Source organism: Haliotis rubra, unplaced genomic scaffold (genome assembly GCF_003918875.1).
Source record: "Haliotis rubra isolate DU_JTF1 unplaced genomic scaffold, ASM391887v1 Scf725, whole genome shotgun sequence".
In the NCBI taxonomy this organism is placed as follows: Eukaryota; Metazoa; Mollusca; class Gastropoda; order Lepetellida; family Haliotidae; genus Haliotis; species Haliotis rubra.
This window is the reverse complement of record NW_025767441.1, coordinates 473,763-500,919: the sequence shown is the minus strand read 5'-3', so window position 1 is coordinate 500,919 and position 27,157 is coordinate 473,763. Positions and strand designations below refer to the sequence as shown.

General features: G+C 39.5%; 1 protein-coding gene across 1 annotated transcript; it reads right to left on the bottom strand.

The window, feature by feature from the left end:
- On the bottom strand, nucleotides 1-27,131 carry LOC124259504. The gene is made up of 3 exons (XM_046693633.1): nucleotides 26,920-27,131; nucleotides 26,140-26,346; nucleotides 1-1,120 (listed from the first exon to the last, which is right to left on the bottom strand). The coding sequence occupies exons 1-3, from the start codon at nucleotides 26,987-26,989 to the stop codon at nucleotides 915-917; spliced, it is 483 nt and encodes a 160-aa protein (XP_046549589.1). The 5' UTR covers nucleotides 26,990-27,131; the 3' UTR covers nucleotides 1-914.
- Between the last annotated feature and the right edge of the window lie 26 nt (nucleotides 27,132-27,157).

Sequence of the window (27,157 nt, the reverse complement as noted above, 5' to 3'; positions counted from 1 at the left end):
GACGTTCAACACATTTATTTTTGACAGGTATGCCATCTGTTTACCATTGATAACAAGCGCACAATAATATTTTACATGCGAAGACTACACTGACAATGAACATGAAATAAGTAACCAAAGCAAAGGAGTGTCTGTTCACAATAGCAACACATTACAGGATGTGTTGTGTGCATCTTATCAACATCAGTATACAACATTCTTCTAATTACCAGGAGAGGCAACATGTAACACTGCAAGCAGAGATGCCGGGAATATTGAACCCAAAACAATTCCAACTGAAGTACGTTAGCGCTGCATATCAATACGCATTTGAGATTCCGGATAAAGCCATTGAACAGGGTACACAAATGGTCAGATTATTCTTCCCAATGGAAAATCTTATGACAAATACTGATAACAACGTTAACTGTTTTAGATATTCCGCAACCAGATTTGCACGCGCACAAATATGCTTACAAACCGAACGGAAGCATGTACAAGGACTATGAAGAAATACTCCATATCATTACAATGACAGGACATAAATGCTATAGTGATCTTACATTAGGAATGACAAGCCTTTATGGATGATCAACTTCGTTATTATACAATAGCGACGTTTCTGTATAGATACTTATATCGTTTTCATATCTTCTATATTGTGCTGGAAATCTGTCTCTAAATATGGATGCTACAAATGTTAGTGGTAAATATTTGACCGGACAACACATTTCTCTGAAAATCATTTCTCATTTTCTTCCAGTTATGAACGTCGTTATGGAATAGTTCCCATGTCACAATCCATCAAGAAACAGAATCGTCCATGACATAAAAAAAGTCTATGATTTCGATTATCACCATGAACGATTGGATAGGTGGAAAAACCACATTTCTACAGGAAAACCGCCCTTCAACAGATTGTGCCCAAGTCCCAGTCAGCAGCGTAGAATGAAGCGGAAGTTGCCAGGCCACTTCCTGTCTGGCATTCCCCAGTCACTCTGTTGTAGTTGAAGAACGTACAGCTGTGTCTGTAACAGATGTTGCTGCACTCCATGCGACTCGAAGCCAAACTGCTTTGCATGGTTGAAGGACTTGGTTGCTTCCGATCTTTTTTGGATTTGTACATTTTTATAGCAAATGCCTGTAAATAAGTTGGAATGAATTAGTGCAGGATGTGTATTCAGCCTGTTGAACGATACAAACAAATGAATGTCAACATGAGCAAGGATCCACACGTATGGCATCAGCCCAGGCACAGGGGTTATGGCTCCTGTGGGGAATTCTAACACAGGCGTGTATTCATATGACTTATATGTTGAATAAAATATGTGCACCAATTCTTGTCAAATCAAAGACGGGAATTCAGGCGGGAATTGTCAGCATGTTATTTTGGACCTGTTATTCATTGTGGACCAGTTTTGAGGTTGTCTTGCATTATGTCTGTTAAGATTCAATAGAAGGTGTCACTAGTTGCGTTAATAACTATCCATAGACTTGTAGTCAAGTGTAATGTTAAAGCGTCTGGAACGGCATTGGTCTATCGAGCATAGTCCGATCTACATTAGGAAAGGGATATATGCTGTTGTGGTCAAGATGGGCCTCTGTCATATTACATAGCATGAGTATTAAGGTTCATCCCACCCTGGGTATAGACCCCTGGACCCCGTTTCACAAAGCTCTCGTAGCACTACGACTATCGTAAGTGAATGTTACAGTATAGGAGGTAGGAATGCTACGAGGAAAGTTTTGAAGAGCTTTGTGAAGCGGGGCCCAGGTCTGTTTACGTGGCTTGACCACCATTGAAGCTAGATGAATATTATTATCAATGGTATCATTACAATCACCAGCACATACCGCCATGTCATATTTCCATGGTGATAATTGACGTTTGTTTGGCTTCTCCATTGTGCCCCGCCATCGTAAAATTACTTTGAACCAATTTGTCTTGATTTGGGTACCTAGTCAATCTTAACATACACCAGTTATCCCAAGTGGCGTCCATGCATAGTGTAAATGTCTGAATAAAGACCTTACCTTCTCCAAATACTTGAACCTCGCACATCATCATCATGCCATCGAAAGAAACATTCACATATCTCGCCATAACCTCCTGTTCACAAGCAACAGTCTTGGATGTTCCAGTGAAACTGCCCATCTGGTTGACACAGACTTTCGGGGAGGATGCGGGACAGAGGGTAGGATGCCCGAGAAAGCCCTCTATCTTCAGAAGATCTATCCGACCTAGAACACCATGATATCGGAGTGTTCGAATTCTCTAGAATGCATGCTTCACTTGCAATAATGTCGAAATTCCTTCTGAATTGTGTTAACATAGTCTCATTTGCACACAATAAGCGCCCCTGAGCAGACTCGGAATACATTTAGTTGTTAAATATATTTGCTCAATAAAATTCAGTGATCCAATATGGTTCAATAATAGTCAAAAAGTCAATACCACTGATTCACTTACCAGATACAGCAGCAAGAGAATCAGCCTCAACTGCCCCATAAGACTCTTTAACTTTCCAATAATGTACCGACCCCAATGTCGGGAACTCAAGACATAAAGGTCGAGATTTTCAGATGAACAATTTGCGCGTGATTGTGACAGGGCAGAGTACACACATATCTCAAGAACACCCGATCATTAATTAATAGTAAATCACTCACACATGCTTATGATATGGTAGGCAGGTATTTCTTATGATTTTATGATGGTTTTGTTGATTGTGTTTACATTTATGTTTCAACACTAAATTCTACAAATGCAAACATTGTACAACTGCAATGTATTCAAATATGCAGAACATACCTGAACATCTGTTCTTTTGAAAATAGTGATTGTAGATATGTTGTAGACATTGAGAAGGTCGACCATCCACCAGGACTTGCCATAAGGTGTATGCATACAGCGATCTCTATGGAAATTTCCTCCCGTTACACCATCAACGGCATAGAATGGGTGACCATTGTGGGCCACGCTGGATTGATAGGCAGGTTTACCTTGAGCTATGTTTGTCTGAACGGGTGCTGTCAAAAATAAAGGCATTTTGCATTGCGTACATGGCAACACTTCGCTTCAATGTCTGTGGTTGAAGATAGAATAGACAAATTACACAATGGCTTCAGAGAATTCATGCATATATAACCACATTACTTGAGAAATTAATGAATATTTCCCAAAATGGAGGCGGTGGTGTAGCCTGGTGGTTAAAGCATTCGCTCGCCTCTCTGAAGACCCGGGTTCGATTCCCCACATTGATACAATGAGTGAAGTTCATTTCCGGTTTCCAACGCCGTGATATTGCTGTAATATGGGCTAAAGGCGGCGTTTAACCACACCCAATCACGATTACTTTATTCCAAATTTCAAAATGCCCATTGGCATTTAAATCGTGAACTGACCATAAGTAGCATATTATGCTTAATCAAAATATATTACCTGTTTCAAAGATGCGTCCTTGACCATAATGAATGTTACAGGCGTCTCCATAACATTGGATGAAACTATTACTGATGCACCAAACAGGATTTCGTTATCAAAACGAGTTTGGATCGCAAAACGTGTGTACCCTGGCTTTGTTGACCAAGATGCCAGTTTCTATTTTCAAACAAACAAATTTTGTGCGATTGGTACGCTTAATGTCCTCTTTCAAGGAACCTTAAACTTGATTACATTTCAGTCATCCAGGTTATAGATTCATGTGTGTTCTCTAATCTCAAGTATACTGTATATATTGAAAACACAAATACAATACAAATTGAGCTGGTAACATAATTACAATGAAAACTTTCAAATTGAAACTTCATTCAGAATCGAAACTGTTTCGTCATGCTCAACCCCATCTCAATAAATCCATCAATATAAATAGTTCAGTGTACAAACACAGTGATAAGAAGCCAAAGTTTTAGTCCATGTTTATCTTTACAAAGCACATTGCAATTAAACCTAAACTTGCGATTACATTACAATACATTTTTTGACTGAATTTTCAGTTCAATAGTCATATTATCTATATCACTAATGGTGGGAAAGCTTACTAATAATAGCAAGGAGGATGTTAAAATCTCCACACAAAAATAACGACAATATAATACCTTTTTTATTTTGTTATATTTTCTGTAATTAAACAGAAAGTTTGTATGATTTGGTTTCTAGTTTGGATATCATTGAATTGTGATCAAGTTAGTCACTTTTAAAGTGTTGCGATTCGCTTTTTACACTGAAATAAGGAGTGAAGAAATGAAACGGATTGCAACTCTAATGCTTAATCCCAAAAAGTTCATGCACCCACGTTTTTCTGAAAGCCTTTAAAGACTGTCCATGTAAGGTCTGATACTGGATGCTGGATCGGGATGGTAATGGATTCCCTGCAATCAGATGCCTCACAATTCTAAAACGGGAAATGAACGGCACTATATTGCTACCTGAGGTAGAAAGATGTTTTGGCGATGTCAATGAAAATATAAAAAAATTGCCAGCACGTTACGATGTAGGACGGTTGTGTGTCTAGTCATTGACACATGTCGTTGACAGACCCTTCATGACCCTATACACAGACACAATGAAACTGCAAGTTAAGCTATTTCAAGTTATTAGCATTTGTTTCTTTAGAGATCTTACGGACATTGTTTTATGACATTCATTCATTCATTCATTCGTTCGTTCGTTCATTCGTGCCTTCCTTCCTTCCTTCATTTTGGTGGATGTATTTTATCATAATATCTGGTTGCAATTTCCCAATTAAATGGGTCTTATAATCCGACATTGCGATTCAGCATCCTTCCGCCCAACTGTGCTTTCATTGAAATATTCCATGGATAACTTGATGCTGGTCAAACACGGATCATACACATGGCAAATCTCTTACCCGAATTTACGACCACTGGGCCATGGGAAACCAGCACAACATTTTGCAGCACATAATTTCCCTTTCAGACCTATGGTCTATTTCTTGATCAGAAAAAATCTCCAATTAACCTGAAATTTGCGACACAAAAAATATAACAAATTAACATTCCCAGATTTTTTGTCCCTAACTTTTATTTTCAGGAACCACAAACAGTTTCACTTTCTTATATGAACACGATTTCATACGAGCTTGTTGCAGAACCACAAGTTAAGGAGGCAAATCACAAAGCTAAAGATTAACCAGTCCCGGTTAAATCTCTGTTGCAAATACTCTGGGACACTGCGTCTCACGATACAAAAAGGGTAAGCGTGCCCTACAACACACACACACACACACACACACACACACACACACACACACACACACACACACACACACACACACACACACACACACACACACACACACACACACACACACACACACACACACACACACACACACACACACACACACACACACACACAGCTCAGCTGCTCAAAGGCGCCTTGTTTTTCCCTCGATCACTAGATTTTCCAGATTGGTTATATCACACGGCAATACTTCTGCCATGCGACGGTGGCTTGTAAACAATCGAATCTGCACTAGACCTTCCAGAGATCAATATCAAGACCAACAACACGTGGGTGAGAAATTATCGATTAGGCAGATCCCGAAATATAAAAGATAATGCCTTTGAATAAGGACGAGTCAAAACGCTCTTTAAAGTGTGGTTTCTGTTAACCATTAACGTATCATATTTAACAAATTACTCCAGCAAAATACTGCTTTAAGGACTTTGATTTGATAATCCCAGGCCAGTAAGATTATCTTACTGCTTAAAACAAATGGGAAATTCATATATAAATCTGTGTTAAAGCAACCTGTTTTAATTGTGTTTAAAAGTTATGAAAGAAAATTATCAGTTCGTTTATTGTTTGAGAATCACTAAACGTGGTATAATTAGGAGATAAACGTACTGTGTTGGGAAATTAGATGAACGTTAGACCGAATTGATAGTCTCTAAATTTCATTTGAAGCCGAACCATAACCGATTTAAAAGCGAACTTCCTCGTCCTGCAGAAGACACTGCGTAATCCGGCATGGGACGAGAGGCGACTTGAACTCATCCGTGAAGTGAGTGGTAGGTGCCGTTCGTAGGTGCCGTTTTAAAAAAAATTGCAACATAAAAAAATATCCTGTCCAAAGAAAACAAACTACTGTTTATTCAATGCAATGATGTAACACCTATATAGCTAAGAGCTTGGTTTTTATAATCATAACTCCACACGACCGAAACCAGCCTATTGTTTTTTGTGCCGTGTTACTGTAGCCCCTGGCCACACTATAATGGAATCGTCTGACCTACTTATTTTCTTGGAAGTAGATAGTTACGCAACAGTTTGAAATGGCGGACGAGCCAGTTTACATTTTGCGAAAGGTTGAAATTTGAAGTGATAGTGGAAAATACTTGACTGACTGTCGAATCTGAACCCTTCAGAATCGAAGAAAAGATCCTTTTCTGATCGACCTACGACCTGTAACTCATCAAAGACTGTTGATTTTTATGACCGGCGAGTGTCGATCATGATTTCACGTACGTGCCTCCACCCCGGCATGCGACGAAAGAGTGACAATGCTGCTTTGTGTACATGCGACTAACTTGGGATTCCTTGGAACATTGTTCTCATCATTTGGACTGGATTGTGGCCAAGCTGTTTTCAAATTTTACGAACATAGCAGTGACAGCCTTGCGGGTAAGGTGGCAGAGAGTGGAATTCTCATAGTTCAATTTTTGACATTTTGAACGATGCAACAGGACATGATGGAGTATGAGTGGCATAAGTGTTGTGTTTCGCCTGACCGTTATCTTGCGAATTTCCCATTCTAAACGGAAACACATTTTTGCTGCACAAATAGGGATAGATAGGGATGTATTTTTACAAGGTTTTCTGATTTATATGTTAGATATTGTTTGTTTATGTTTGGGGCTGTGTATTGTAATTTTGAATATTTTTATAATAGAAGGTAATAATTATGATAATGAGGTTCCCTAATAATTGTGGAGGAGAAATCGTATAATTGTATTTTTCGAGTTTTAATAAATGTTTTATCAGCATTTCCATCACGTCTGTTGTGTTAATATTAGTCATGTTTGTGGCCAAGCTGACGTAGTGCGGCAGTGATTGTATACGTGCGCAGTGAAGCGCCGTGAAAGCAGACGCATTTTCAATCCAAAATTGATACCGTCTGATTTTATTGATTGACCAATCAAATTCGAGCATTTCACGTAGCCATGGTAGAATTGACATTTTAACTTTCAAACAATGACATATAATGGAGGAAGAAATCTCAACTCTAGAACCTAAAGACATGTCCATTCCCTGACTGTACGGTATTAACAAATTCCATAGAAGGAATCCATACCATGGGAGATATATCGTAGTGCCCAAGAAACTCCGTATATCAAACAATAACCAAGATTTCTCATCGCTATGAAAAAGGACATTCACAGAAAACAATTTAGCGAGTGGAATCCGTACCACCTGAATTCTTACAATCTCCAAATATTGCTTGAACATTTGTTTTACTCTGATACGAGACTCAGTTTCAGTCATTTCGAAACAGTTGATTTTTCAACACTGTACACCACTATCCATTGTATCCAACATGACAAACTTAGGCAATCAGTTTTCGATCCACGAGGAATTTATGCAAACATTACATATTGTTACATCTCCTTTTTAAAAACGTCTGAACAATATGTTAAGAATGAAATCAAATGTCATCGTATCAATCAATATGCAAAATGATGGACGTCCTCAGCAAAAATATGTTAGGCATATGTTGGTATGTGGCATACCCGTGAACATCCGGGTTAGAATTGATCTAATGCTTGTCGTAAAAGGCCACTAAAGGTGTCGGGTGGTCAGGCTTACTGACTTCGTTGACAAATGTCATCGTATCCCAGTTGCGTAGGTCGATGCTCATGGTGTTGATCACTAGCTTGTTAGGTTCAGACTCGGTTATTTACAGACCGCCGCCACATAGGTGGAGTATTGTTGAGTGCGCCGTTAAAGAACAAACCAAATAACCATAGTATGTGGCATCTGGGCAGCATGGGTACTCAAAACGGATTGGCAAAACGATGGAATTCGGCCAAGATAAACTTGAACATTTGGTATGATCTGACATTGTTTAAATATTTTCGACTCCGTCATAACAACCCGAGCTAGCAATACAAGCGACCAATGGAACCGCATTTTCTGTTTCATATTTAGATTTACAGTGACCAATAGCTATCGAAAGGAAAGTCTGAATCAAACGTTGGTTGACCTGGGTCACAGTTCCCATGGCCTCCGTAAAACTTTCAAAAGCCATATGGCAGATATGTTAAGGTTATTTGTAACTTTGACGTGTCAGGGAATAAATTGGTATCTGTTCGTATTCCCTGTATAAGTTAGTTCTAAATGTTCCCACGTGTGCTCAGATTAACACATGGTTTCTGTTTGACGATGAATACGCTCACCTTCAGGCGAACCCAGTTTTCAGTATTTGATCCATAAACATGTGCTTGTGACATAGAGCAATTTGTGCGGGGGTCAAGATCTCTGTCTTTTGATTAACCAAAACGTTTTGCGGTTTTCTTTTCAATTAGAATGTTGATGACAGCGTCACCAATGCACTTTTTTTACCACAGTACAAATTTGTATATCTAGTTTTAGGACAGATGGGTAATTTTTCGTGATGATGAACAATTCCCATTCCAATACACCAAAGAGATACCTGAGTATTTACCTTTGGTTTATGATGTGAAATGTACTGTTAATAATTTGTTTAGTGCTCAGTTATCGTATACATAATTTCATTATCTGATCTTATTTGATTGGCAGACTTGGATGATGTATGCCATCGTATCCGAATCATGAAAATAGCTGGGCAGGATGTAAGTAACCAGATTTAGTACCTCTATCAACAACAACAAAACATTTCAAATTAGATGTTCATACATAGATCACGTTGTCGCTGTAAAGACCCATGTATTTCTGATTAGCGTTACACTTTTGAACTTGAGCGAAAAACATAGTGTATGCTTACCTGTTACCTTCAAGTATTCAACAAGAAGAAACAACACGTTGATATACATCAGACTTGTGAAGGACGTCATGTCTGTGTCTGTTGTGAGTCGTCCCAGATGATGAAGCCCATCCTCCTTCCTGTGTTCCACCTGATTCAACAGATGTAGTTTGCGAAGATGTGTTTGCTTCTGTAGAGATTTACAGTTCATGACGTGTTAATTTATCTGATGAAATCAATTTCGTTGGAAGTAGTAAATGGATCCCTTGCTGTTTGTATAACAAAATTTATTCTGTAGAATCAACAGTAAGACTGATTCATTAATGGCAATCCATATCCTAATTAGCAGATGTAAAAGTACGATAATGATACGTTTTAACTGCGTGAGATCATTCATTTTTCATGATGCATTCATTGTATTGCGATATCAGTGTTTTGGTCTTGTACAATGCAACACACTTCTTTGTGAGCGGGATCCGTTTCGCTCTGTGAATATGATGCCTACAAGTACAGATGTAAAGGGTGTATTTGTTACCTTGGTGACGAGGCCCATAGCATCAGTAGCAACTGACATTATTGTCACTCGCGAAGACCCTTGTTAGTTCCCAAGCAACATCTGTTGTAAAACGCCTACATGGATCGGATTGTGAAACTCAACTCCATGGCTGATTGTGCGTCATCGTTCCCTGGGCCCCCATTCACAAAGCTCTGGTAAGAATAAGAATAAATTTACCGGTAGATTGGGAGCACTTCAGAGTATCACGAAACAAAGTCAACTCCGAAGTTAGGAAAGCTAAACGCGCGTATGATATGAAATTAGATGATAGTATTAAGTCTGAATGTGGCTCTAAATCATGGTGGCGCTTAGTGAAAAAATATATACAGCACAATACAAATTCAAATACACAGTCTCCGCCTATCTTGACTAATGGAAAGGTTCTTGAACACCCCAGTGATATTGCTGATGCATTTAATGATTACTTTACTCAACAAGCCCAAGTTGAAGAACCTGACAGGGAAACTTGCAGTTTACATGAGCCTGCAAATAAACTTAATGAGTTGCTCTTGTCCGAAAAAGAAGTGCATGACATTTTATTAAACTTAAATACTACCAAAGCTAAAGGTCCAGATAATATTGGTAACATGCTTTAAAACAAATTAGCTGTATCTCTATGCGCTCCCATTACTACGTTGTTCAATTTATCCCTACGTCTTGCCTGTTTTCCTTGTCAATGGAAACAATCTGTTGTTGTTCCAATCTATAAAAAGGGTAGCGTTCATGATTGCAATAATTATAGACCAGTTGCCTTGACATGTTCTCTTTCTAAGGTATTTGAAAAATGTGTATTTAAGCATGTTTATAATTTTTTCTTGGATGATGATATTATAACCACCTCACAATCGGGATTCAAACCTGAAGATTCAACTGTTTATCAGTTAACTGAATTATACCATGTGATTTCCAAAGCCTTGGATGATGGAAAGGAAGTACGTGCTATATTCTGTGATATTAGCAAAGCATTTGATCGTGTTTGGCACTAGGGTTTACTAGTAAAATTAAAGTCAACAGGGATAAGCGGTAATCTTTTGGATTGGTTTGGGAGCTACCTTAGTAATAGGAAACAAGCTGTAGTAATTAATGGCTACATGTCAAATTATAAACCTGTTCTAGCTGGAGTTCCTCATGGCTCAGTTTTAGGACCTCTGTTATTTCTCGTTCATATGAATCACTTGACTCACGGGATAACGAGTAATATTAAACTTTTGCTGATGATACTTCCTATATATGAAATTATTGAAGACCCTGAATTCTCAACCTCTATACTGAATAGTGACTTAGAACGTATAACAGACTGGGCTGATAAATGGCAAGTGAAATCTAGTCCTACCAAAACTGAAGCCATGCTATTTTCGACTAAAATTAATTCTAGTCCTAAATTACCTCTTCGAATGAATGATGTTCTTATACCTGAAGTAAGTGATCATAAACACCTAGGGCTGGTTTTTCAGGAAGATGGAAAATGGCACAAACATATTGATTATCTCGTCCGTAAAGTGAGTCCACTAATTAATTGCTTGCGTAGTCTAAAATACAGGTTAAATCGAAGAACGCTTGAAATTATGTACAAATCTTTTATCTTACCCATATTTGACTACTGCGATAACATTTGGGATAATTGTAACAAAGAACAAGTAAAAATGCTAGAAAACCTACACTTGGATGCTCTTCGAACAATATGTGGAGCAGTACGAGGAACCAGTCACGAAAAGCTTTATAGGGAAACGGGTTATTGCTCACTGTCTGACAGACGACATTACCATAAATTATGTATATATTACAAAATGGTCAATGGGCTGACTCCTAAATACCTATCTTTATGGGTCCCACCTAGTATCTCCAGCATAACAGGATACAACCTTCGTAACTCCAACGACTTTCAGACAAATGCAGGGCGCTTATCCCAGTATAATCTTTCCTGCCTTCTGCTGTTAAAGCATGGAATGCACTTGATATCAATATTAGAAGATTCCCTATCTAGGTTTAAACAATTGATTTCCACAGACATTTAGATTTCTTCAAATTTTACATACATTGCTAGTTATGGCCAGCGACAATACCAAGTGATCCTATCCAGAATTAGGCTAGGTTGTAGTTATTTAAAAGCACACTTATTTGACAGATTCCTGATTGATGATCCCACTTGTTTATGTGGCCATAACAGAGAAGATGCTATCCATTTTTTTCTGTCATGTCCCCGCTATTCCCAGTTTAGACTTGACAAATACTTTGTCCTTAACCACCTCAGCGTATATATTATACTTCACGGCAATGACGATTCATCTCCTTTAGACAATGAAAACCTTATAAAATCGGTTCAGAATTACATAACTGAAACTAACCGCTTTACAGAATTCAAGTAACAACCTATAAACATAAAATGCACTTGGTATCTTGTTCTTTATTTTCTTTTCTTTATTTGTATTTTGTTTTGATTCATTCATTTATGTCCTAATGTCTGCTCCATAGAATTATATCAAGACATAACGAACTATATGCGGAGAAGCATTGACATAGGCCATATGGCCTGTTTGCTAATCCTATTTCCATTTTGTTATGTCGTGTAACATAGGAGGTACCTCGTATAGGTTAAGTTACACGTCTTGGCCAAATGACCTTGTTTGGATTTTGCCAACTCAAGCAGAAATTCTGATTCATATGTATGAAACAGATCCGCAAGAACGGAAGCACAATCGGTGCCCATGGGGATGCCTATTTCTTGACGAAATGTTTTACCCCCAAATTCCACAAAATGTTATGAATGAGAACATTCCACATATTGGCTTCTCTGTAAATATCAAATAACATTTGCTTCCATTTTTGACACATTGACTTGAACCTCGGAAGATAGATACAGGTAGGTAAACACACACACACACACACATACACAGAGAGAGAGAGAGAGAGAGAGAGAGAGAGAGAGAGAGAGAGAGAGAGAGAGAGAGAGAGAGAGAGAGAGAGAGAGAGAGAGAGAGAGAGAGAGAGAGAGAGAGAGAGAGAGAGAGAGAGAGAGAGAGAGAGAAAGAGAGAGAGAGAGAGGGGAGAGAGAGAGAGAGAGAGAGAGAGAGAGAGAGAGAGAGAGAGAGAGAGAGAGAAAGAGAGAGAGAGACAGAGAGAGAGAGAAAGAGAGAGACAGAGAGATTAACATTGATAGCACCGTTGAATGGTTTGGCAAATGTCGTCGTCTGTGAAGATCGGGGTTAAAATTGATCTTCAGTAACCCATGCTTGTCGTAAGAGGCGACTAACGGGATCGGATGGTCAGGCTCGTTGACATGGTTGACACATGTCATCGTATCCCAATTGCGTAGATTGATGCTCATGATGTTGGTCACTGGTTTGTCTGGTCCAGACTTGGTTATTTACAGACCACCGCCATATAGCTGGACTATTGCTGAGTGCGGAGTTCAACAACAAACCAACCAACCAATCAACCTGTAGGCTAGCATTATACAACCGGCATTTAGGCTGACTAGCACAAGCTTTGTAATATCCATGAACGCGGCGTTATACACCAGTTTACCCCACCTGACCTTATATCAGACCAGCAAAAACATATTGGCCTTATATGTGTCATTATTTGATATGTCACGTATAGCAAGCTCTTTAATCCAACAATTTATGCGATGATGTTTATATAAAATGGATATGTTATTTGAGGCCTTGGAATGGGTTTATGCCAATTCTGTTTCCTCTTTTTGAGTTTATGCATTCTGCCAATGACAACATCACGCACAGACTTAACCCACGCTCAAAGACATCCTACGGGTTCATCTTCTCTTTTGGCGGGGGAAGGGATATAGTCTACGCCTCGTCCGTCTGTCCGTCCGTCCGTCCGTCCGTCCGTCTGTCCGTAATCATTTCATTTACGGAGCATAACTCAGAAACCGTTCAATATGTTTCAACAAAAATTGGTTAATATATGAAACAGAACCTAAAGTGGTGCCTTTCGCTGTTTACAGATTTTGGCATTTTTATTTTTCACGATTTCCATGTAAACGATTTTTACTTAGTCTCAAAAAGAGGTGGATTTCGTTTCCGGAGCATAACACATAAACCACTCAATATCTAGCAACAGAACTTAGCAGATATATCAAGCAGATCCCAAAATGGTTCCTCTTGCTATTGCGGATTTTGGGCATTTATATTTGTCATGGTTACCATGGAAACGATTTGGACTTTAAGTAACTGTCAGATGATTTGTTTTTTCATACCTGTTGGGACCGGGGGATTTGTCATCTTCTGATGATTATGTTTTGACATGTGTTTCCACAGCATTCATAATGATTTTAAAGTTGTAGTCAAGATAGTTAGGCTCATATTTAAGTTGTTGACGAAGGTTTGCTATTACCAACAATGGAGAAGTTACCTGCAATTATATAGCATCATATACAATCGCGTTAATGTCGATACAGCCATTTAACGCATTTTCAAATAACTGCATCTGATCCGTCTCGTTAACTTCTTCATTGACGGTACTGACAATGATTGGCATTGTTAATCGATGAAAGCGTCATTAAAAGAATGTGATTTTACACATTGATCTAGTATACTTAACGAGCACTCTCAAGCTGACTTGAGAACTAAACCAAGGGGAACAAGAAATTATTTGTCAGTTAGCACAAGTTTACCAATTAGATCGTAAGGAAATGGATTTTGTCAAAATAATGACACAAATACAAATCCGAAAACACTTGATAATATCGACATCAGGCAACATAGCGTAACTGCATTGATCATGTTCAACTCAATCTACGACTCAGTTGGTTCTCGTGGGAAACAGCACGGTCATTTATGTCCTGTTTATTGGTTGCCCTTGGTTCCCTTGAGAGTAACTGTGCAGATCAAACTCTGACCAAAGAAGCATTTTCAGGTTGACGTGAGTCTTATAACACCTAACCGTGAAACAGTTTGTTTAATATGTGTATGGATAACCCCTGATGCTTCGAACTGTTATTACCTTTTATGACACAACCCAGAAGGACATCGTTATTTCTTATTGGTTGACATGCAAAATGGGAGCTTCGAACTGTTATCACCGTTTATCACCCGGAAGGACATCGTTATTTCTTATTGGTTGACATACAATATGGGAGCTTCGAACTGTTATCACCGTTTATCACGCGGAAGGACATCGTTATTTATCATTGGTTTGCATACAATATGGGAGCTTCGAACTGTTATCACCGTTTATCACGCGGAAGGACATCGTTATTTATCATTGGTTGGCATACAATATGGGAGCTTCGAACTGTTATCACCGTTTATCACATAACCCGGATGGACATGTTGCAGGAAAGAGCCTACACATCCGGTGTTTGTTATTTGAACCCCAACAGCTAGTCTAGTGGATAGATTCTCTTCCCGGAGAGCCGAGTCGTTGGTTTGATCGACGGCCGCTCTATTCCAAACAAAAATTCAAGATAGCACTTGTGCTCGCGCTCGGCATTAAGGGGATAAAGCCAACACTCACTCGTCGGCCCAGGATCAGTACGCAGGTGTCCACGTTAGGAAATCTGATTCATGGCATAGCTACCTGTGAAGATCAGGGTTAAATTTGGTCTTAGGCAACATATGCTTGTCGTAAAAGGCGACTAACGGAATCGGGTGGTCAGGCTCGCTGACTTGGTTGACACATGTCATCATATCCCAATTGCATAGAATGATGCTCATGCTGTTGGTCACTGGATTATCTGGTCCAGACTTGATTATTTACAGACCGCCGCCATATAGCTGGACTATTGCTGAGTGCGGAGTTCAACAACAAACCAACCAACCAATCAACCAGTAGGCTAGCGCTATACAGCCGACATTAGGGCTGACTAGTACAAGGTTTGAAATATTCATGAACGCGGCGTTACACACCAGTTTACCCCACCTTACCTTCTATCGGCCTAGCAAAAAATGTGACTAGATGCTCACTGTGGTTATAGCTAAAAAGTCTTAATAAATGTTTTTTTGTCTCCTAAATCTCACAGACTTGTAAAATAAGTGAGTTTACTTTTACGCCGCTTTTAGTAATCTTCTAGCAATATCGCGGCGGGGAACATCAGAAATGGGATTTACACATTGTACCCATGTGGGGAATCGAACCCGGGTTTTCGGCGTGACGAGCGAACGTTTTAACCATTAGGCTACCCCACCGCCCCCTAGGGTGACTGAGAACTGATTGAATATTATTTAGATCAGTTGCTGTCGAAACATAAACAAAAAGTGAATTGGTGTGGTCTTTAGAGATTACGGGACCCCCTTTGGTCCCATGGTTGTTGGGGATCAGAAATACCTTCACTAAAAATCATATTATTTATCTAAATCAGTCTTTCTAACCGCAGCCACGTTCATCGTTTCATCATTCAAACATCATGAATTATATTTTTCAAATGAAGACAGGGTATGCAGAGGGTTCAATGTTGGAAATAAGAAGTCGTAAAGTATCTGAAAAAACGTCATTGTCATTTGACAATAATAGCTGTCAAAGAAAGAGATAAATCCAATTGTCCCCGTTGAAATGGAAAGTGAGTGAGTGTGTTAATATTTATCGTCACATCGGCAATATTTCAGCCATATCGTGACGAGATGAAATGGAAAGAACAGGCCCCAAGTAACTCACTACACTCTTCGTATTGTCAGACGCGGTGCCTGAGTTGAATGCATGTCATCTTACGGCGTTGACTGATGCTCATTATATCTATCACTGGTTCATCTGGAGCCAACTTGATTTAATATTACCTCCACATGGATTAAAGCTGACTGTTACATAAGATACCAAAATAGGATATTGATGAACCATAGAGAATTCTTCGAAAGTTGACGGACAACACTGAACAATTTAAGTCTACAATGGAAAGATTCCGGATATAACAGACATCAATGGAAAGTAGTATTATGAGAAAAGACATTTGTTGAAAGCGTAATAGCTTTGTGGGTGTGGACACAAGCTGCGTTTATTACTCCGTCTAGACATCAGATTATATTGTCAGCTTGTTGTTTGTCATAAAGGTCTAACTTACGCAACTACAGGTCACATTGCATAACTTCTGGTGAAAATCATAGAGAAATTACGTACAGTGTATTAACCATTATATTTTGTAAGTCGGAAAAATTACTCAAATCTGTTGATCTTACTCGGGTTGGGGGCGGGTGTATCAGAGGGGGTTTAATATTCAATTCGATCGCAAGACTTGAGGACCCTTGCACGACTAATCGGTCAAACTGTGTCCCTGTTTAAAAAGTGGCTTGTCAGATTGTTATATTCTCTTTAACAACCATCGCTAGATAACGCTTGACCGTTGCAGGATGTCATTTAAGTGGGGAAAACAGTTTTAAAAAATATTTTCTTGAATTAGTTTCCTATATTCTTTATGTGTGCACACGTATCTATTTCTCTTTCACGGGGTTTACTGTATGCACCTCCTATGTGTGATTATGTATACTGACCAGCAAAAGAAACGTAATTCAAGAAATCAAACAATTGTGTTAAAGTATCAAATCCAAACTCATGCTGAAAAAGTATAATTTTCATGAATTTTGAGTTGCGTTTTTATTGCTGGTCAGTATAACTGTTTTTGCAATGCAAATACACATACTGATGGCAGCAACATAGCGAATTATAAAATAAAGTATGCCTTCATTTCATAGTACACAAATCAATTCCACATATTTATAACCATGTTCGTTTTGATTTTAATGCACTAGCGTCCCTTACTGCACTCGAAGAGAGAACTACAGTCAAATCCCGATGAGTCGAATCGCTGGGGACCAAGTAATAAATTCGACCTATCAATGTATTCGAGACATAGGTATGTCTATGAGGGTAGAAAAAAAGATGATCCAGTCCTAATTCCGCCGCCTAAGCATTTGTTTATCAAATGATTTCCATATCACTAATATGAGTTCCAGTCTGATTAGCACAGACAGTGATTTCCGTAAAATCACCAATCTGCCTTTTGAACTCACCCGTCAATGGCGGAAAGGTGTGAGCCGCGCTGGTTTGTTAATTGGATCAGTTTGCAATCAACTTCTCATCGAGTTATGCATAATATTCGAGACACCGACATTAGACTCATCGGGATTTGACTGTAGTTTTACTGACACTGACTGGGCCTGCAGAACATGTACAGAGTGAGTGAGGGGGTGAGTTAGTAGAGGGGAGGAGGGAGTTGTTTTTCATGTCATGCAAGGATGTGTTTTGCAGGCACTGTGGACATATCTGAAGCGGACAGAGAGTAGCAACCCACATGTCCTTCTGCTCCCATACCACAGACTTTGACCTGTAACAAATGGGGCGCATTGTTTAACATTGGACGACCTCCCAGAAACAGTTCAAGATAAGATAGATCTACAAAGGATGTTGACGCGTCTTTTCGATACCGTCCATAGTGCATTACAGTCTGGATGATGGCGTGCCAGTTAATTACATTCCAGCAGAAACTTACCATTAAACAAATAGAGAGCATATAATTATTTGTATTACCTTGGCACCAGATCTATATACTTGACCCAGATATGGTCCATTTCCATCTCATAGATGATGCCATGCCAACCATGGTCCCTAAAACTTTGAGGGTCGGTCGGTGGGTGAGTGAGTGAGTGAGTGGGTGAGTGGGTGAGTGAGTGAGTGAGTGAGTGAGTGAGTGAGTGAGTGAGTGAGTGAGTGAGTGAGTGAGTGAGTGAGTGAGTGAGTGAGTGAGTGAGTGAGTGAGTGAGTGAGTGAGAGTGCGTGCGTGTGGTTGGTAATGCTTTACGCCACTTGTAGCACATTCCTGGAATATCACGGAGGTGGACACCATAACTAGGCCTCAGGGAGTGTACGGGTCACTCTGCATTCAGACTTGAGTGAGTGAGTTAAAATTTAAAGTCACTTTGGCAATATTTCAGCCATATCGTGATTAAAACAGTAAAAACTTTATAATTTTATATTTTAAAATCTGTCGCCAAAGGACAGTAATACAACTAGTATATCACAGTTGGAGATATAAAACTAGCAGGTAACCTAAAATCATAGAGTATTTAGGACATTACAACATAAAATGGGCTATAGATCACCAGCAACTGGCATCCGGACTAGAAACACATCCAAGTGTTAAACACAACAGGTAAGAAATATTTGGGAAGGAACGCAATTAGTTATGTGTTAAGGGATTAAACACACATTTCTATACTAGGCACATAAAGAAACTGTGCATACACAAATTTAAAATTTAAATTTATCAAACCTTTGTAGACACATAAGGATTTAAAGTGACATGTATCCAACATGCATGCACGTACCGTGACGTCAGTGGGTTCGTCCTTGAGACGGACAATACGTTGTTGCACGTGCATTCCGGGAAAGAGAAACAGAGCAAATGAATGCCACACAATACTGTCACTTTGGCAAGCTCAACCCTTACCCTTGCGATCGTTCAAAAATTAAACGGCTATTGAAACGCATAGCATGCCAAGGCTCACGTCTGCACAACGTCATGAGGCCATTGGGATGGTCCGTGGGGGAATGTCTCAACGACAAGTGGCTGCACATTTCCACTGCCACCGGAACACCATTTCTGCACTGATGAGACGCTACCAGAACACAAATGACGTCATCGATCGGCCACGTTCTGGACGTCCACGTGTAACAACGCCAAGACAGGACATATGGATAAGGGTGACCGATCTTCGCCACAGGTTTCAGACTGCAGTGATGACTGCCCGAACCATCCCAGGATTTCGCCGTATCCACCCCAACACAGTTCGACAACGTTTACGTCATCACGGGATCAGACCACGACGTCCCGCCATACGGCCTATCCTGACACAAGGTCATCGACAAGCTCGCCGAATGTGGTGCCGAAATCATGTCCGCAGACCCTTGTTTTGGTGGAGAAATGTTGTTTTTACAGATGGGTCCAGGTTTAACATTTCCCATTGTGATGGACGTCAACGTGCCTATAGACGCGTGGGAGAACGTTATGCACAGGCCTGTGTCTTGGGGAGCAATCGCTTTGATGGTGGTTCCGTGATGATTTGGGGTGGAATAACAGCACGTCAAAGAACTCCTTTGGTGATTGTTCAGGGCAACTTAACTGGTGTGGGCTACAGGGATCAGATTCTTCGACCTGTGGCAATTCCTTTTCTGCAACGTCATGGCCCCGGGTTAACATTCCAACAGCAACAATGCCCGCCCTCATACGGCAAGGGTTGCTATGGATTCCTTGCAACACCACAACGTTGACTTACTGCCTTGGCCTTCAAATGCACCGGATCTCTCCCCGATAGAGCATGTTTGGGACGAGATGGATCGACGTCTACGCCGTCTTCCTCATCCGCCAGAATAACGTCCTTGACTTTGCAACAGAACTTGAGAAAATCTGGCGTGACATCCCACAAGCCTTCCTTGCATCTTTGATAGGCTCGAGCTCTATGCGTCGTCGATGCACTGCTGTTCTCAATGCCGATGGTGGACATACCCGTTATTGAGCTTGTGACATGGTCGTTTGACCCCTGTCCCGCTTGTGGACTCGTGACGTCACTGTGACTGACTTTTCATTTGAAATTCTCCCGACTTGTTATGGTCTCATGATCCCTCCATTAAAGTTTATATGTACCTTTGACATTGTTATCGTACTTATCAACTTGGATAATATTTTGACAATGCACAGTTTCTTTATGTGACTAGTATATAAACAGGCAAATATTAGAGGCAGGTTTAGGCTTCAGTTGAGAGTACAATCTTTTCATAAGGTTTTACATGAATGCATCAAACGGGATTTATGAATTTATGTTAGGAAATAGGTTTGTTGAAATAGAGAATTAATACTAAAACGTACGAAGAATACACATTTGCTTTTAGAAAGGGGGCAAATTGCGTATTATATTTGAGGCTTGACCACTTTCTGAAAGACACCGTGCTGTTAAAGCTATGGTATTGACACTCGTGGTACACAAAGTATGAGGTCTAGGCTACCATTTTGGTGTAAGCCTCGGTGGCTGTGTGGATTAGATGGCTGACTAGGACGGGAACATGTTTTGGAATCTCGAATGCTACTCACCCCCAAGGATCTGTACTAAGAAAGTGTAATGACAAATATAACAAGTAAATTTGACCATTGCCTAAAAGGCATTGTGTTTTCACAGCTATTGGCATTTGAACCGTACAAAGTTAAAGGGAATACTGTAGTCCTATAAGCAGCTAGAATTTCAGAAACAATGTGTCAACTGTTAACTCGTGGTTACATAGCGAAAATTGAACATGTGGTCCTTGTGTATGATTTGGTGGCTTTGGTAATATTTCACCGATCAGCAACGGTATTTTGGTTTGTTTTGTTGTTTTACGCTGCACTCAGCAATATTTCAGCTATGACTGCGGTCTGTAAATAATCGAGTCTGGAACAGACAATTCAGTGTATCGATCATGAGTATCGATCTACGCAGTTGGGATAACATGACATGTGTCAGCCAAGTCAGCGAGCCTGACCACCTGATTCCGATAGTCGCCTCTTACGATAAGCATTGGTTACTGAAGATCAATTATAACCCTCATTTTCACGGGTCGTTGTAAAAGAACGCAGATCATTATGTCATGATCAATCTAAACATGGTTCCAGTCATCGTTGGTTCTTATAGCGACGTCTTCAAATTTGTTGTATAACTATTTTATCTCAAACTTCACGATTGTTGTTCTTGTACTCGCAACGTTAACACGCCTACGTTGTCGAGCGGTATTAGCCGATCAAATCATCTACACACCACGCCCATATCGGTGCTCGTGTAAGTGCTACAAGGTATATTTCCTTGTAATTGAAATTCTTTTGTAATCAAGGTCATAGCAGCTTTTAGTTTGAGACATAGAAGAGTAAATAGAGTTTCGGCGTTGTTCATATATTTTCTGAAACCACCACGTGTGCATTGCACATTGAACACTGTCATGTCTACCCCATCATAGACACATAAACGACAACCTATGTTTGATCTTTAGAAGTATCTAATCAGTTCAAACACACCCCTTAAAACGCAGATGCTAACATTCAATATAAATATCGCGGACCTCTCATCATATACTTCGTGTAAATAAAATGCAATATTAAAGAGAATGAATTGTATTTGCGATGTCACCGCATGTGCCAATGATCACCTGATTGTTAAAACGACTGTTGTATTTTCTCCACATCTGGGGTTTTAAATTTGCCTCCTAAATGTTTTTGTGACAATGTTATGCAGTCACTTTGTTATGAGTCGAACGATCATACGGGTCAGAAAAACTCATATTTTTCCATCGTTGTCACCACAAGAAGTTTTATGTACGCGCTGAAAACCTATTGCAAAAATACAGGGAGTTCTTAATTAAGTTCTTTGTGTATAGTTTCGTGATATATTGTAAGGGTAATTTGATACGGCGACGTTTTAAAGATTGACCATCGGTCTCAACGTAAAGGCAACGTGAAGTTCGAAAAGTCCACAACCCGTCTTATTGTCCATAAAGTCCTGTCCCAGATGTGGTGTTACCTCAAAGTTTGCTTCTGTTGAACCGACTGTGAATGGGTACCCGGAAGGATACCATGTAGCGTCTCACAGGCAATTGAACAAAGTGGAATGTAAATGTGATGATGATGACTGTTTCAACTGTCTAATATAACATTTTCCGAGAGACCATTATGTGGTTCTTTGTTGTGATTACTATCTCTCTCTACAGTGTGTAGGTAAGTATGTGGATTGTGTATTGAAACGGTGCATGCAATTAAGTCTTACTGTACATGTATCACTGAACAATTAATCACTTTCCGTGGCAACCCATCCGTGAAGATCAGTAGATAAGAAATAATGTGTTTCCCACCAACTACCACCATTAATCAAATACACTAATTAAATATAAATAATAACTCTTTAAGATGCAAATAGATATAGATTAGTAATACATACTTAATGAATGGCAATCATATAGGTTAATAAAAAAGTGTTAATATCTATGCATAAATGTCCATATTTATAATGTTTTGAGATAGCATGATTAATGTATCTGAAAAATGCTTAATGTTTGTCAGTGCGAAGGCGTGACCTCTTCGCATTGTGGTCAGCTGATTCCCATTTCGTGAGGATTGACAATAGCAACAAAAACGAAACGTGCTAAGCCTGAAGTCACATCTAGGTGTGACATGTGTTGGGGCATCTGGTCATTACACTGAGTTAGCGGCAATAATGTACAACAACCTTCTAAAACGTTCGTGTTGAATAATACAAATGCTAGAATATTTTTATTTCAAACCAATATAAAATACATCTAGCCAAGTTATGTTTTGTTTGTCAATTCTCGCTTAGTTTTATTTTCAAACCTGTTTTGAAAGAAACGTCCATAGACTTAAGAAGGTTAGACTTGGGTTTGACTTGACAGAATGACCGGCTGAATGCGTAATCTGCATTATCACTTCTGCTGAGACAGTGTTTCTCTTTTAGCATAATTGGGGGCAACATACTCCCTGCTACAGAATGACGACAGATGTGCAATAATCTTTTTGATTCGGAAGTACAGACTGCCACGTTTCTTTAATGTTGGCTTGTAGATAGATGTCACTGGGGTTATGCCTTTTCATAGTAAGTGAGCCCTGCATGTCATGTACAAAATCAATGACACCGCCTTCCGCCCCCTAACTTTAAGCATAATTTTGTAATGTTTTTATGCACAAAATTGCTGACCCCCCAAGTACATGTGTGCAAAATTGATGACCCCCTCCCTACCTCCCCAGAACAAAACACAGAGGAAAAGGGCAGACAATTATTTCCGCCATCACCTAACTGTTCTGTCATAAAATAAAATACTAAATGCAAAAGCACGTTGTACCTTCAAACAAAACAAACGTCAATCTTGGAGGAAATGTGTCTCCAGAATTAATTCATGCACGCCAATGTCGAAGGTATGGGACATGGTGCAGGGAATAAAAAGCAAAGGTTCAAAATCTGCTGATAATTTAATCACTGACAAATCTAAAATTGCAACAAAATTCAGTTTTATTCCTTTCCTTTGAAAATGTTTCATCTGTATGGATATATATTACTTTTCTCATATGCACTGGCATTGGCTAGTGGTATGCTCGCAAAATGGAATATCCCTTACATTTTTTAATTGTATATACACGATATATCATCTTTTCAGACTCTCATTCCTGCCTTCAGTACAACCATTCATCTTTCAAGAGCAATTACTCAAACAAACTATGGTCATAAGGAAGTGGAGTGAGTGAGTGAGTAGAGTTTGACGCCACTTTTAACAATATTTCAGCAATATCACGGCGGGGGACATCAGAAATGGGCTTCACACATTGTACCCATGTGGGGAATCGAACCCGGGTCGGCAGCGTGACGAGCAAACGCTTTAACCATTAGGCTACCCCACCTCCCCGATATAAGGAAGTGGAAGTGGTGATGCACTCTCAAAACACTCATTATTATCATATCAACATTGATGGACTCCGATATATCTCCCAATATTTTCAATCGAAAATTAAAAATAAAGTTCCCTACATTTTTTTTTAAGAGCATAAAAAATATATATTGTTTTAATACTCGTGACAATTTATGATAGTAAAATTCCTAATGTAGGAAGCGGACGTACAATCACCAAAACAAGCCCACAAGCTCTCCAGAAATAGGCACAACTGGGGGCATAAGAGCCGTTATGTAAACAATCACACACACACAAAAAAAAAAATGTGAACGACGTTCAACACATTTATTTTTGACAGGTATGCCATCTGTTTACCATTGATAACAAGCGCACAATAACGTTTTACATGTGAAGACTACAGTGACAATGAACATGAAATAAGTAACCAAAGCAAAGGAGTGTCTGTTCACAATAGCAACAAATTACAGGATGTGTTGTGTGCATCTTATCAACATCAGTATACAACATTCTTCTAATTACCAGGAGAGGCAACATGTAACACTGCAAGCAGAGATGCCGGGGATATTGAACACAAAACAATTCCAACTGAAGTACGTTAGCGCTGCATATCAATACGCATTAGAGATTCCGGATAAAGCCATTGAACAGGGTACACAAATGGTTAGATTATTCTTCCCAATGGAAAATGTTATGACAAATACTGATAACAACTTTAACTGTTTTAGATATTCCGCAACCAGATTTGCACGCGCACAAATATGCTTACAAACCGAAAGGAAGCATGTACAAGGACTATGAAGAAATACTCCATATCATTACAATGACAGGACATAAATGCTATAGTGATCTTAAATTAGGAATGACAAGCCTTTATGGATGATCAACTTCGTTATTATACAATAGCGACGTTTCTGTATAGATACTTATATCGTTTTCATATCTTCTATATTGTGCTGGAAATCTGTCTCTAAATATGGATGCTACAAATGTTAGTGATAAATATTTGACCGGACAACACATTTCTCTGAAAATCATTTCTCATTTTCTTCCAGTTATGAACGTCGTTATGGAATAGTTCCCATGTCACAATCCATCAAGAAACAGAATTGTCCATGACATCAAAAAAGTCTATGATTTCGATTATCACCATGAACGATTTGATAGGTGGAAAAACCACATTTCTACAGGGAAATCGCCCTTCAACAGATTGTGCCCAAGTCCCAGTCAGCTGCAGCGTAGGATGAAGCGGAAGTTGCCAGGCCACTTCCTGTCTGGCATTCCCCAGTCACTCTGTTGTAGTTGAAGAACGTACAGCTGTGTCTGTAACAGATGCTGCTGCACTCCATGCGACTCGAAGCCAAACTGCTTTGCATGGGTGAAGGACTATCTTGCTTCCGACCTTTTTGGATTTGTACATCATTTTTATAGCAAATGCCTGTAAATAAGTTGGAATGAATTAGTGCAGGATGTTTATTCAGCCTGTGGAACGATACAAACAAATGAATGTCAACATGAGCAAGGATCCACACGTATGGCATCAGCCCAGGCACAGGAATTATGGCCCCTGTGGGGAATTCTAACACAGGCATGTATTCATATGACTTATATGTTGAATAAGATATGTGCACCAATTCTTGTCAAATCAAAGACGGGAATTCAGGCGGAAATTGTCAGCATTGCAGAAGGTAAAGGAGGTGGAGGTTGCTGGTAGCAGTTGAACTGATCAAGATATATGTAGACAGTTATTTTGGACCTGTTATTCATTGCGGACCAGTTTTGAGGTTGTGTTGCATTATGTCTGTTAAGATTCAATAGAAGGTGTCACTAGTTGCGTTAATAACTATCCATAGACTTGTAGTCAAGTGTAATGTTAAAGCGTCTGGAACGGCATTGGTCTATCGAGCATAGTCCAATCTACATTAGGAAAGGGATATATTCTGTTGTGGACAAGATGGTCCTCTGTCATATTACATAGCATGAATATTAAGGTTCTTCCCACCCTGGATATAGACCCCTGGACCCCGTTTCCCCTTATTATTATCAATGGTATCATTACAATCACCAGCACGTACCGCCATGTCATATTTCCATGGTGATAATTGACGTTTGTTTGGCTTCTCCATTGTGCCCCTGCCATCGTAAAATTACTTTTGAACCAATTTGTCTTGATTTTGCAGTACCTAGTCAATCTTAACATACACCAGTTCCCCCAAGAGGCGTTCATGCATAGTGTAAATGTCTGAATAAAGACCTTACCTTCTCCAAACACTTGAACCTCGCACATCGTCATCGTGCCATCGAGAGAAACATTCACATATCTGGCCATAACCTCCTGTTCACAAGCAACAGTCTTGGATGTTCCAGTGAAACTGCCCATCTGGTTGACACAGACTTTCGGGGAGGATGCGGGACAGAGGGTAGGATGCCCGAGAAAGCCCTCTATCTTCAGAAGATCTAGCTGACCTAGAACACCATGATATCAGAGTGTTCGAATTCTCTAGAATGCATACTTCACTTCGCTACTGTAGAAATTCCCTTCTGAATTGTGTTAACATAGTCTCATTTGCACACAATAAGCGCCCCTGAGCAGACTCGGAATACATTTAGTTGTTAAATATATTTGCTCAATAACATTCAGTGATCCAATATGGTTCAATAATAGTCAAATAATCAATACCACTGATTCACTCACCAGATACAGCAGCAAGAGAATCAGCCTCAACTGCCCCATCAGACGCTTTAACTTTCCAATAATGAACCGACCCCAATGTCGGGAACTCAAGACATAAAAAGGTCGAGATTTTCAGATGAACAATTTGCGCGTGATTGTGACAGGGCAGAGTACACACATATCTCAAGAACACCCGATCATTAATTAATAGTAAATCACTCACACATGCTTATGATATGGTAGGCAGGTATTTCTTATGATTTTATGATGGTTTTGTTGATTGTGTTTACATTTATGTTTCAACACTAAATTCTACAAATGCAAACATTGTACAACTGCAATGTATTCAAATATGCAGAACATACCTGACCAATCATCTGTTCTTTTGAAAATAGTGATTGTAGATATGTTGTAGACATTGAGAAGGTCGACCATCCACCAGGACTTGCCATTAGGTGTAGTAATACACCGATCTCTATGGAAATTTCCTCCCGTTACACCATCAACGGCATAGAATGGGTGACCATTGTAGGCCACGCTGGATTGATAGGCAGGTTTACCTTGAGCTATGTTTGTCTGAACGAGTGTCAAAAATAAAAGGCA

What these genes read in the sequence shown, in the direction of transcription:
- LOC124259504 (XM_046693633.1), bottom strand. Translation starts at nt 26,989, where the DNA reads ATGGTCGACCTTCTCAATGTCTACAACATATCTACAATCACTATTTTC. An exon ending in AAGAACAGATGATTGGTCAG is followed by an intron (nt 26,347 to 26,919) that starts GTATGTTCTGCA and finishes ATGGTGTTCTAG; the next exon opens with GTCAGCTAGATCTTCTGAAG. An exon ending in GGTTCAAGTGTTTGGAGAAG is followed by an intron (nt 1,121 to 26,139) that starts GTAAGGTCTTTA and finishes ACTTATTTACAG; the next exon opens with GCATTTGCTATAAAAATGTA.